The sequence below is a fragment of the Rutilus rutilus genome, assembly GCF_951802725.1.
Source record: "Rutilus rutilus genome assembly, chromosome: 19".
Classification (NCBI taxonomy): Eukaryota; Metazoa; Chordata; class Actinopteri; order Cypriniformes; family Leuciscidae; genus Rutilus; species Rutilus rutilus.
The window spans coordinates 9,940,417-9,954,624 of NC_140232.1; the positions used below are offsets into that span (position 1 = coordinate 9,940,417).

Here is a 14,208-nt window from a genome sequence, read left to right on the forward strand (position 1 = left end):
ATTTCCAGGAGAGGTCAAGTTCTATGTGAGGCTGTGCAAGGTTTGAATAATGAAAAGATTCTCAGCACCTTGGTCAAAAAGGGTATTCAGTGGTTGTTTAATACACCAACCGCATCTCATCAAGGAGGTGTGTGGGGACGTCAGATAAGAACAATAAGGAATGTTCTTAACTCTGTTGTGAAACAACAGTCCCTGGATGAAGAAAGTTTGCAAACTCTGTTATGCAAGGTAGAAGCAATCCTCAACAGCCGCCCCATTACTTTAGGTTTCCAATGACCCAAATGACTTTGTGGCTCTCACCCCAAATCATTTCTTGCTGCTTAAGGTCAAGCCTTCAATACCCCCTGGGATCTTTGATAGTGCAGATCTGTATTCCAAACGTAAGTGGCGTCAAGTCCAGTATATGGCAGACCTATTTTGGAGGCGCTGGGTCAAAGAATACCTGCCAGATTTACAAGAAAGACAGAAGTGGCACACCACTAAAATAAATCTCAAACCTGAAGATGTTGTGCTAGTGGTTGATGACTCAGCACCAAGAAATTCTTGGGTTATGGGAAGGATTTTACAGGTGTTCTCTGATCATAAGGGACTTGTGAGACGGGCCCAAGTGAAGACTAGCACAAACATTATTTTATGGCCCATTACTAAGCTTGGTCCCTGAGATTTAATTGAAAAGTAGTCATGTGATAAATCCTGTCACATTTGAAAATGTTCTGAAAGAAGAGTAAAGTTATTACATTGAATTTGAGTGTTTCATTTAGGCTCTTAGTAATGTGTATTTTTGTAATTGTTTTGTGAAACAAAGAGCCAATTTAATATGCTGTCAATTTGTATTATTATTATTATTCTCAGCGTATTTCTGTTTTATGTGCAGTGCAGTATTTAAGAATTTACTTGAAGTTATCCTGTATAGAGTTTCCTTAAAGTTTTCCTTGTATAGAAATTACTTGAAGTTTCCTGTACGGCATTTACTCAAAGTTGTCCTTGTATATTTTCCTTGAAGTTTTCTTTGATTAATTTACTTAAAGGGATACTCCACTTTAAAATGACAATTCTGTCATCATATACTCAGCCTCATGTTGTTTCAAACCGGTATGAATTTCTTTCTTCTGCTGAACAGAAAGGAAGATATTTAGAAGAATGTCAGTAACCAGACAGTTTCTGGTCTCATTGACTTCCATAGTAGGAAAAAATATATACTATGGAAGTCAATGAGACCAGAAACTGTCTGGTTACTGACATTCTTCTAAATATCTTCCTTTCTGTTCAGCAGAAGAAAGAAATTCATAAAGGATTGAAACAACATGAGGGTGAGTATATGATGACAGGTATTTTCATTTTAAAGTGGAGTATCCCTTTAAAGTTAACTTTAAAGCCACTTCTCCTTATTTGTTCATACAAGTATGCTGTTTTAGCTAGAGGGATTCAGGATGGGAAGGAGGAGAAGGAGAAACAGTTATCTTACTGTCAAAAATTAGGAAATTGTCTAAATAGAAATCTAAGGAATATATAATACAGATTTAAGACATGTAAGATTCTAAAGGTATTAAAGCCATACTTGAGCGCTGTTTGGAAGTATTGGCCGAAAGAATTAAGGATTTTTCATGTTTTTGCTTTTTTGTATTTGTGAAAATAAATGTGCAACACTTTAACGGACTGGCCGTGTATTTTTGACGCGTCAGACACTTCAACCCCTAATAGAAGCAAGAAAAGGTAGCTTAGGTCCTTGTTTCTATACCTATATTACTAATAGTAGTATAATACTATTACTAATATTCTAGATTGGCAATGTTTAATCTGCCCTATATTAAACCTTTTTTTTTTTTGTTATCTATAAAAATAAATAAAAATAATTTGAATTATTGAGCATGAATTATTGAAAACATTTGTGTCTTCAAAGTGGCATCAAAAACATAAGTCCTTTTACTCTAAGGCTATAAATGTCAATCAGCTGGAGGGTCATTACTTATTGTCTCTTATTTCTTTGCATGATGTTAATCTAATGCCACATCAAAATTACATTTTCAAATAATTTTTTTTTTCTAAAGTACATCTTCAAGTTCCATTTTCACTTAAGGGAAAACAATAGTGTGATGAGGAGTGAACGCACTAAAAACTTTACAGTGGATGAGAAAATGTCTCGAATAGCTCCTGCATCACATTGTGTAAATGACATTTATGACAAAGAACTGCAGATGCAGATATCGTGTCAATCTATCAATAAACACACCTTGTTCACTGCTTTTCATGCTGGCTGGGCCACTGCAGATAAAAGAACACGTTGAATAACGCTGACTAAAAGAGAAGGAGGAGCCAAAGACTGTCACCATTTTCATATGAGGTGAAAAGAGGACTGGGGCAATCACGAATCAGAGTATAAATTACGGAGCTAATACATTTTTTAGCGCACGTGCCGAGTAGAAAAAAGGTCTAGAGACACCCCTGGTACCGGCCACATGTGGGAAGTGCCGGTATGCAAGAAAAAGTGAGGGTACACTACATCTTAAAATATAAAAGTGCCGGTACTGCGTACCAGTCCGTACCAGCCCACTACGAGCACAGCATCTATGCTAATATTAGTCTGTGTCTCATCCTTATCCCGAGGTTACAGTAGTCAGCTGGATCTGGTCCGTATCCAGATCAAATGGTGGACCTGCACCTAGCCATGACCAAAACGTAGCCCTGAATGTTTCTACTAGACCAGGGGTTTTTAATCTGTGGGTCGCAACCACAGTCTATGGTCGCAACCCATTTGTGGGTCGCAGAGTGGGAAGAGGTGGGTTGTGCAACACTATTGGCTGCAGCTAAATTTACATTTCATGAAAGACACACGCACACAAACAGGTTGCACAATGTACCACCGTTAAATAGAAATCACTGTATTGCTTAGTCAGTGCGATTTTCGAATAGCAAAGACTGCGATTTAATAATAATAAAAATAAAAAAACGTCTCAGAACAGCTCGGTTCATTAAGCAGATGTTTTCCTTCACTATGTTACTCAATTAAAAAATAAACTTGTAAAGAAATGTATTCATAGAAAATGTATGTGTGTTCAAAGCTAACTGTAAATGTTTAAGACAATTTTTTTTTTTTTAATTTATGTTTAGGAATGAAAAATGATTCATGTTTAAGAAACAATAACTGTGTGTACTGCATTGTATAAGATTAAACGCATTTAGCCATGGATTATTCATTAGATTTTTAGAAAATAGAGTCTCTTACACTGTAAAAAATTTGTAACACTCCCAAATCAAAAATTTCAATTGACCGATAACATCTAAATTTTTCAATTGGTCCAAGTGAAAATCTGTACATTTAATTTTAGAATTTACAGAATTTCACTTGGGCCAATTGAAAAATTTAGATGTTATCGGTCAATTGAAATTTTTGATTTGGGAGTGTTATAAATTTTTTACAGTGTAGGTTCACAAAGGCTGATTTTGTTTGATCAAAAGAAAATAAATAAATGTTCTATATACATTTTACACATATTAAAAAGTATAATTTAAAATGTACGCCTGTGATGGCCACTTCTCAAGTCTTCAGTGTCCCATGATCTTTCAGAAGTAACAATAGAATTTGGTGCTCAAGAAACAATTCTTAATATTATCAATGTTTATAGTGCTGCTGAACATTTTCTCTAGTGAAAAAACAAAAACAACCTATACCAAAATATATTATGAAAATGTAAATGTAGAATACTTGCCATAAAATAAGTGTATTTCAAATTTAGGTAAATTAAAATTTTCATTAGGGATGCGTTTGTTTTTCAGTATTCTTAGATGAATAGAAAGTTCAAAGGAACAGCATTTTTAATTTGTAACAATTATAAAAAAAAAAAAAAAAACACTTTCTGACCTCAAACCTTTAAATTGTGAAATCTGTAGTGCTATGGCCTGTGCTGTATTGCATTGTCAGATGGGTTGTTTGCATTAAACTAAATTAAATCTGTATTGACAGATGGGTTTCATTTTTAAAGGTCCCATTGCATGAAAATTTCACTTTATGAGGTTTTTTAACCTTAATATGAGTTTCCCTAGCCTGCCTTTGGTAGTGGGAACTACCGTTTTGATGGGTGTAAACCAAGCCCTGGGTATTTTTGAGAAAATGAAAGCTCAGACAGGCGAATCTAGAAATCTTCCCCATATGTCGTCATAAGGGGAAAGGTTACCTCCCCTTTCCCCACAAAGAGAATTTGGCCCACCCATGAGAAAATGAGCTGCACGAGCACGATATTGTTTTTTCCTCGAGAGACATTATGGCTTGCAAATGAGCGAAGCATGGCAGTTGCTCAGTGTTTGGATGTACAAATGAACACAAAAGTATTTTTTTAGTTCCTTCATCCGACCCTCTGAAGAACCAGTGGGTTATGTGAATTTCTGATGTGTAATTGTTCAAGGTCAGACAGATAATCTTTCTCTCAAAGTCATTCAATACTGTTTATGCATCAATAAATCAAGCCAGTGACTAAACAATCAACTTCACGTCGTTTCTCTTATAGTAGGATGAAAATAATCTTACTTAAACTGTGATTAATATATATACAGAAAGCGATCAATATATATACAGAAAGCGATCAAAAGAACAATCCCTTTCCAATCGCCCAAGCTGTCAATCACACAGCGCGAGTTTACCTGGACACTTGCCAAAACTCGTTATGAAATCAATCAATGACGCTGTTACGCTGCACAACGAAGCTCTTACTGTACTTACCTTATGTTTGCATTGGTGAAAGCATTAATGAGAGTACAGAAACTGAGTTGCAATGATAAGATCTTCATTCACGCGATCAACAGGCTGTCATCTGCTCAATGCTCATCACTGCAACCTTTTATGTGATGGGAATAGATCTAAATACTTAAACTTCTCACGATTCGTTAATCTCGATAGCTGTAATAGTAAAAACGTATAAAAGCTGTAATAGTAAAAGTATTCGAGAGAGTTCCACATGTAATGACAGCTATTTCATATGCAAGCATGTAAGCCAATCACAGCAGTGGGCTCTTTACACTGAAGTCTCACAGCAGACACGCCCCTTCAAACAGAGCGTTCAAATCAGAGGCTAAAATCAGGCTAGGAAAAAGCCTTTTATTTCTAAATTATAACATCTTTTGATCTAAAAAACATACTAACATTATAAGGGCACCACAGAAAACATTCTAAAATAATAAAATAATCCATGCAATGGGACCTTTAAAGTATTGAAATTCAGTAACTGACTTAATTTTGATGGTGAATAGACCTTACCTGGTGCCCTAGGAGCATGAGCTGTCCAGCGTGGCACAGGCCGCAGGTTTGGTAAAGTGTTGTATATAGAGCGAACCTGATGCTAGAAAAGCATATATGCAAGTTCACATAGCATAAGTAACGCAGATACTGCAATCACCATGCAAAACCAAACATGCATGTAAACCCTTCCACCCACTTGTGGCACAGAGGTCATGTAGTAACCAGAGCTCTGCTGGTAGGTGGTGGGTATTGCAGGGCTGGGGATGGCTCGAATGCTGGCTAGTCTCTGCATGTACTGATTGGTGAGGATGGCTTTTCGCTCCTCTTTTCTCTGGGCAAGAGCCACATAAAGTGGTTTAGTGCTAACAATACGGCCATTCATCTCAGTCACTGCCTTTGTGGCCTCTTCGGGAGAGGAAAAACACACAAAGCCAAAGCCCCTACTGTGGCCTCCATCTGTCATCACCTATCCCAAAAATACACAATCAAATAAATGAGACTTAAATGTACTCATCTCAATGTAAAAATGAATAAACAAATGTGAGAAAATTTCCCTTTTTCTCAATAAGCACTGCCATCTGCATTATATTATTATTATTATTATTATTATTATATTATACACACACACACGTTCAAAAGTTTGTGGTCCGTAAGATTTTTTAAATGTTTTTAAAAAGTATCTTCTGCTCACCAAGGCTGCATTTATTTGATAAAAAAAAAAAGAAAAAAAAGTAATATTGTGAAATATTATGACAATTTAAAATGACTTTTAAATGAATATATTTTAAAGTGTAATTTATTCCTGTGATCAAAGCTGAATTTTTAGCATCATTACTCCAGTCTTCAGTGTCACATGATCCTTCAGAAATCATTCTAATATGATGATTTGATGCTCAAGAAACATTTATGATTATTATCAATGTTGAAAACAGTTATTTACATTTTTATTTCATGATGCTATGATGAATTAGCCTGGTAATACCAAACTCTTCTACTTCGCTTTGCTTCGTAGACAGAGTCTGGAAGGGCGTAATTGAAAAGTGTTTTCTTTCTCGCGGGGGGCGCTTGTCTGAAGTTTAAAATCATTGGTTACCCTTAAGCCAATCACATAACGTTTGGTTATGGCGTGTGTTATGCGCATGCTCAGCCGCATCTAACTTCCACTGTAAACACATGTATGTACCGGAGTGAACATGGCTGTGAACGACTTTTGTAGATTATGTGAAGTAAATCTATGCATCCACGGTACAATCAGCGTCTACGTCACGGCTCTCAGCCCGCCCTCTGTTCGTTGATTGGCCCAGCTGCTTTGAGGCCAGAGGAAAACTGAGAGATAGGGCGCTATCTCAGACTGAGTACAAAAGCGAACTGAAATTGAGCGGAAGTACGAAGTCTGACGTAGTCAGGCTAATGATGAATAGAAAGTTCAAAAGAAAAAAAATTTATCTGAAATCTAAAGTCTTTGTAACATTAAACACTACCGTTCAACATTGTTAATAATAATGAATGTTTCTTGAGCATCAAATCATCATATTAGAATGATTTCTGAAGGATCATGTGACACTGAAGACTGGAGTAATGCTGCTGAAAATTCAGCTTTGATCACAGGAATAAATTAGTTTAAAATATATTAAAATAGAAAACAGTCATTTTAAATTGTCATAATATTTCACAATATTACTGTTTTTTTTTTATTTATTGTTTTTTTATCAAATAAATGCAGCCTTGGTGAGCAGAAGATACTTCTTTTAAAAACATTAAAAAAATATTACTGACCCCAATTATATAAAAAATTGCCTAAATAGCTGTGCAAATTATGAAATTCCAGATGTGTTACCCAAATAAATTATTGTGACTTTACAATTTACATCACATATTGGTGGGACACACTGCAACTCATAATGTAATAACTGCACGTTAAAAATAAGTATTACATTACTATTGTAATAAAATGTTCATAATGTAATAATTCTCAAAACATAAAATCTTTGACCTCATAATGTTATAATTTTTACATTGAGTAATTTACTACATTATAAACTCACCAAAAACGTCATTCATAATTGTAATAGCTTAAAAAATATATATATATCATTCCCTTACAGCACATTTTTAATCTAAATCCAGTCTTATATCACCAGCAAAATGCAACAGATTTAAATATTAATGCGATTAATAATGCAATCATTATTGTTATTAAACAAAGCATTGGTATTCCTTTACAGTAAATTTTTTAAATCCAGTCTTAACCTGCCTACAAAGTCCACCAGATTACTGACTATTACTACTACAACTAGTTACATTTAAATCCTACTACTACTACTACTACTACTACTACTACAACTAGTTACATTTAAATCCTACTACTACTACTACTACTACTACAACTAGTTACATTTAAATCCTACTACTACTACTACTACTACTACTACTAGTTACATTTAAATCCTACTACTACTACTACTACTACTACTAGTTACATTTAAATCCTACTACTACTACTACTACTACTAGTTACATTTAAATCCTACTACTACTACTACTACTACTACTACTACTACTACTACTACTACTACAACTAGTTACATTTAAATCCTACTACTACTACTACTACTAGTTACATTTAAATCCTACTACTACTACTACTACAACTAGTTACATTTAAATCCTACTACTACTACTACTACAACTAGTTACATTTAAATCCTACTACTACTACTACTACAACTAGTTACATTTAAATCCTACTACTACTACTACTACAACTAGTTACATTTTACTACTACTACTACTACTACTACTACTACTACTACTACTACTACTACTACTACTACTACTACTACTACTACTACTACTACTACTACTACTACTACTACTACTACTACTACTACTACTACTACTACTACTACTACTACTACTACTACTACTACTACTACACTGTATTTTTCTAATTTGCCCTCTGATGTACATTCAGGCTAAAGTTTATTTTAACTTCTTCATTATTAAAGTGAAGAAATGTTTGCTTAACTTGCCTGTGCTGCCGTTGGCTGAAGCAGATAATCTGTCGATGATCTATCACACACAGACACACACACCTCATTGCTATATTGATACTGTGGAGTTTTCTTCACAACATTTTTACACAATATTTGTATTTAACACTGTTTGTATACCCGTATGTATAGTAGAAGTAGTAGTAATAATAATAATAATAATAATAATAATGGTACATTTTGTTGGCAGGTTAAGACTGGATTTAGATGTTTTACTGTACATAGTAATACCAATGATTTAATAAAAAAAAAAAAAAAAAATTAACTGCATGAATATTTAAATCGGTTGCATTTCACAGGTAGTTTAAGATTTAGATATTTTTCAATTGAATTTAAGGGAATACTAATATTTTTTTTATGTTTTAAAAGCTATTACAATTATGAAAATATGACTTTTTTTATGAGTTTATAATGGAATACATTTCTCATAATGTAAAAATTGTTATTACATTATGAGCTCAGGATTTTATTATGTTTTGAGAAAATTGTATTACAATAATAATGTAATACTTATTATATTATGTGCAGTCATTTCATTATGAGTCACTACACGCACTAATAACCTTGATGTTAGATTAAGAATTTTATATTAGACTCCTACTCAACTTGCAAGTCATTTTTACAATACTTTGTAGTTGTCCTGTTACATTTGTTAAAATTGTGCAAAGACATGTAATCTCTTGTGCTTTACATTACTTTTGCACTAGTGATGGTTCCATAAGGTGCAAACTCTTTCCTCAACTTCTCATCATCAATGCCGTCATCTAGGTTTTTTACATAGAGATTAACACCCTAAAATGAAAAACAATGCATGTATCAAAACATATCCCTAATATCAACATACAATTAAGCATAAGCAAATCCTTTTCACATGATTAGGATATAATCTAATTCAGGCAGATTTACAGATGTATAGAAGTAACCACGCAGGTAAGCATGTGTGTGTACCTGGTAGCGTTGTATGCGCTCCTGCTTTATTTGCTCAAACTTGCGTTTGAGTTCTCCCTGCCTCTCCAGTCTTTTCTGAGCTCTACCCACATACAGGACCCTGCCATTCAGCTCTTTGCCATTCATTTCAGTTACTGCCTACCACAAAGAGAAGGAAAGACTTCAGTCTCCATATCTCTGGGATACTAACACGTACCATATAACAATTTGTTGGATTACCCTCCTGGCATCGGTGTGGTTTTCAAAGTTGACAAATCCAAAGCCACGAGAGCGTCCCCTTTCATCAGTCATCACACAGACACTAAGGGTCTTACCTGTGAACCAGAGCAAACTTCAAGTAAGAGATGCAGAATTGATTTTCTTTATGAAAAGTGCTTGCCTGGGTATTATAGATCTGGGGTCATATATATAAATATGAATTCTCAAAAATGCTCTTAAAGAAAAGACTTAAGCTTTGACTTTAATAAAAAAAAAAAAAAAAACTAATTCTTAGGTGTTAACTGAGGTGACACTTAAGTGTTAGGAACTAAGGACTGCAGTGATATCAACCCAAAAATGGCCACCCTCAATCTCAGAATTAGCCTGTTCCAAAGTTTGGGATCGGTACGATTTTTAAATGTGTTAAATGTCTCTTATGCTCACCAAGGCTGCATTTACTTGATTAAAAAATAAATATATTATATTTAAAATTAACTTTCTATTTGAATACATTTTAAAATGTAATTTATTCCTGTGATGCAAAGCTGAATTTTCAGCATCATTACTCCAGTCTTCCGTGTCACGTGATCCTTCATGAATCATTCTAATATGATGATTTGCTGCTCAAGAAATGTTTATTATTATTATTATTATTATCATCATCATCATCATCATCATCATCATCATCATCAATGTTGAACACGGCTATGTACCTTTTTTTTCTGGATTTTTGATGAATAGAAAGTTCAAAAGAACAGCATTTATCTGAAATAAGAAGCTTTTGTAACATTATACACTACCATTCAAAGGTTTAGGGTAGGTAAGAATTTTGGGGGGGGGGTGAAGAAATAAAATAAATCAATTCTTTTATTCAGCAAGGATGCATTAAATTTATCAAAAGTTAAAAACATTTACAATTTTACAAAAGATTCTATTTAAAATAAATGAAATAGAACTTTCTATTCATCAAAGAATCCTGAAAAAAATAAATAAATAATAATAATAATAATAATTGTACACAACCGTTTTAAGATTGACAATAACGAATGCTTTTTGAGCATCAAATCAGCATATTAGAATGATTTCTGAAGGATCATGTGACTGATGCAAAGCTGAATTTTCAGCATAATTTCTTCACAGGCATGAATGACATTTTTCAATAAATTCAAATAATAATAATAATAATAATAATAATAATAAAAAGTTATTTTGAACTGTCATAATATTTCACAATATTACTGGAGTTTTTTTGTGGTATTTTTAATCAAATAAATGCAGCCTTGGTGAGCATAAGAGACTTTTAAAAACATAAAATCTTTAACGGATAACATCTATCACTAATTTAGTTACAAAAAGAAGACCTTGACAATCAAGCATGTATCATTTTATTAAATCCCTGTCATTATATAACTCCAATTATATATTTTTCTGAAAAAAACTATTTAGGAGCTGAGACCTTAACACATAGGAACCTTAATGCAATCACACTTATTCTTAAGTCTAGAAATAAGACGAAAAAATTATGTAATTCTTAGAATTTTGACACTAAAGACTAAAATTTTACTCTGAGTGGCTATATACATATGAAGTCAATGATTAAAAATCCCTTGTTTAAAAATTGTTTACCAAATTCAGTGAAGATGGTCTTCAGTTTTTCAGTGTCAATATCTTCACCAAAGTTCTTAATGTACACATTGGTGAACTCCATGGCTTTAGCCCCCAACTCTGCCTCACGCTCTTTACGAGATTTAAAATGACCCACAAACCTGTAAATGCAGATTTAAAAAAGAAAAAAAAGAAAAACCCATAAAAAGATATACAAAGAAAATTGGCAAATATGATTAATTTATCCACTTGAAATAAAGGTATATTCATATTTTGAGCTCTGATGTTTATGCATGAACTGAAACCATGGACAAAACTCAAAGCACAAATGAAACAAAACAAAAAGCAGTGGTTTTCATATTTTTTGACTCAAAAGCCCCTGTTGTCTAACAAAACATTCTGTATATCCCACAAGATATCCCAGTATTCCAGAAGTAATTATGGCAAAGCAGCTGGTTTAAAAACCTCTTATTGATATATCAAATTAACATGGTTAAGTAATTTAATATCATTATTAAACTTCAATTAATTTTGTGATTCCAGAAGTTATGTTCTATATTACAGAACTCCATGTTCTATGTAAAAAAAAAAGTTCTGAATCTTGATTTTGTTTTGGAGCATTTAAATTTAGAGTTGTATATATATATATATATATATATATATATATATATATATATATATATATATATATATATATATATATATATATATATATATATATATCCGATTGTAGACTTCTGGTAGGGATGCAGACTCGTAGGAGTGAGTGAAAGTAGGAGGGAGCTGACCCTGTGATAGATCTGTAAGCAAGCATCAATGCCTTGAACTTGATGCGAGCAGCGAGTGGTAGCCAGTGCAGAGAGATGAACAGAGGAGTGACGTGGGCCCTTTTTGGCTCATTGAAGACAAGACGAGCTGTAGCATTCTGAATCATTTGTAGAGGTTTAGTTGCACATGATGGAAGTCCAGCCAGAAGAGCATTGCAGTAATCAAGCCTGGATATGACCAGGGCCTTGACGAGAAGTTGTGTTGAATGCTCAGTTAGGAAAGGCCTGATCTTCCTGATGTTGTGCAGTGCAAACCTGCATGATCGAGCTGTCTTTTATTGAATTAAAACAAATGAAAGGATATTGTAAAATGCTATTAAAACAAGAATCTGTGATTTGTTATTTCTTTAACCTTTATTTAACAAAAAAAGTTTTCGATGTTTTCATTAACCAACTTAATTGTATTTTGATGGCTCCAACACACTCCAAAAAAAGTTGGGACCAAGGCATGTTTACCACATCACCTTTCCTTTTAATTGCACTTTTTTAAATCATTTAGCAATTGAGGATACTAATTGTTGCAGTTTTGCAAGTGTAATTTTTGCCTGATCTCACCTGATACAAGACAGCAGTCTGATTCTCCTTTTCATGATGTGCCATACATATTCAATAAGAGACAGATCTGGACTGCAGGCAAGCCAGTCAAGCACATCTCTTCTATAGTGTAGTGTATAAGAAACCACTCTGTAGCACGTGCAGAATGAGGCCTGGTATTGTCTTGCTTCCCATGTGAAAGATGTCATCTTGATTGCAGTACATGTCTCTAATCCCAATATACGCCTCCAACTCAATGGTACCTTCACACATATGCATGTCACCCATGCCGTTTGCACTGATGCACCTCTATTCCATGACTGATGTTTGCTGTTGCTCTTCAAAAAAAAACTTCCTCACGTAATAACCTAGAATACTGTCTAACACTTGATGGCTGCTCTGTTAAGTCTTCGTCGTCGGTTAGGAACCTGGGTGTGCTCTTTGATACCAATCTTTCATTTGAAAGTCACGTGTCTAGTATCTGTAAAACCGCATTTTTCCATCTTAAAAATATATCTAAATTACGTCATATGCTCTCATTGACAAATGCGGAACAATTAGTCCATGCGTTCATGACCTCAAGGCTAGATTATTGTAATGCTCTACTGGGTGGTTGCCCTGCACGCTTAATAAACAAACTACAGCTGGTCCAAAACGCAGCAGCTCGAGTTCTTACCAGAACCAGGAAGTATGACCATATTAGCCCGGTTCTGTCAAAACTGCACTGGCTCCCTATTAAACATCGCATCAATTTTAAAATATTGCTGATTACTTACAAAGCACTAAATGGTTTAGCTCCGCGGTACTTGAGCGAGCTCTTAACGCATTATACTCCTTCACGTCTATTGCGATCTCAAAATTCCGGCCAGTTGATAATACCTAGAATATCTAAATCAACTGCTGGCGGTAGATCCTTTTCCTATTTAGCACCAAAACTTTGGAACAGCCTTCCTACCATTGTCCGGGAAGCAGACACACTCTGTCAGTTCAAATCTAGATTAAAGACACATCTCTTTGACATAGCGTTCACATAATACATTATAGACTTCTATAATTCAATATTAGGCTGCATAGATTAGGTCAGCTGGAACCGGGAACACTTCCCATAAATCCTGATGTACTTGTTACATCATGAGAAGAATGGCATCTACGCTAATTTTAGTGTCTTTGTTTATCCCAAGGTTTTCCCGCAGCCTGCCGGATCCAGGCCGTTTCCAGATCTGATGAAGGACCTTCGCCTGGACCCGATGTCAATGCAGTGCTGAAGGGCCAACTAGTCTCTCCCTATGGAGGATCCCTTTCCCACTCTACAGATAACGCGTCGTCGGGAAAACTCAATTTGCGTATCTACCCCGAATTGATAAAATAAAATAAAATTCTGAATCAAAACTATAAGGAAACACCAGTAATTTGTTTAGGTTTGGTTTGTAGGGATTTCCAAACCTGCACACATATATTCAAACGCACATAACTATAGAACTCGTTCTTAATGTGCATCTGAACGCCATCAGCGTTTCTCACAGGTTCGCGTTTAAAGTCTGTGTAGAGAGAATGGTGTCGTCTTGGCGGCCCTAATTTAAAAACAAATGATCGTTGCGACGGAAGCGAATCAATCAAAACTAACTTTAGCTGGAAAATAACTTTATTAAAGAACCGCTATAAAGCCAAAACAATCTTACGTTATATTATACATTTATCTCTGTGAAGCTGCTTTGAGACAATCTACATTGTTAAAAGCGCTATATAAATGAAGATGACTTGACTTGACTTGACTTGACTTGCTGATGAAAGTCTAGATGGTACCTTTCGACTT

The 14,208-nt window shown here is 34.5% G+C and overlaps 1 protein-coding gene across 4 annotated transcripts in view; it reads right to left on the reverse strand.

The window, feature by feature from the left end:
• Positions 1-14,208, reverse strand: part of pabpc1l (poly(A) binding protein, cytoplasmic 1-like) — a 64,043-nt gene that overhangs the window by 20,536 nt on the left and 29,299 nt on the right. For all 4 annotated transcript variants that reach the window (XM_084390015.1, XM_084390014.1, XM_084390016.1 and 1 more), the window contains exons 5-10: positions 11,056-11,195; positions 9,451-9,545; positions 9,232-9,369; positions 8,980-9,075; positions 5,427-5,696; positions 5,249-5,330 (exon numbers count right to left, since the gene is read on the reverse strand). In XM_084390015.1, coding sequence (XP_084246141.1) covers positions 5,249-5,330; positions 5,427-5,696; positions 8,980-9,075; positions 9,232-9,369; positions 9,451-9,545; positions 11,056-11,195 — 821 coding nt within the window. The remainder of the gene's footprint in view (positions 1-5,248; positions 5,331-5,426; positions 5,697-8,979; positions 9,076-9,231; positions 9,370-9,450; positions 9,546-11,055; positions 11,196-14,208) is intronic.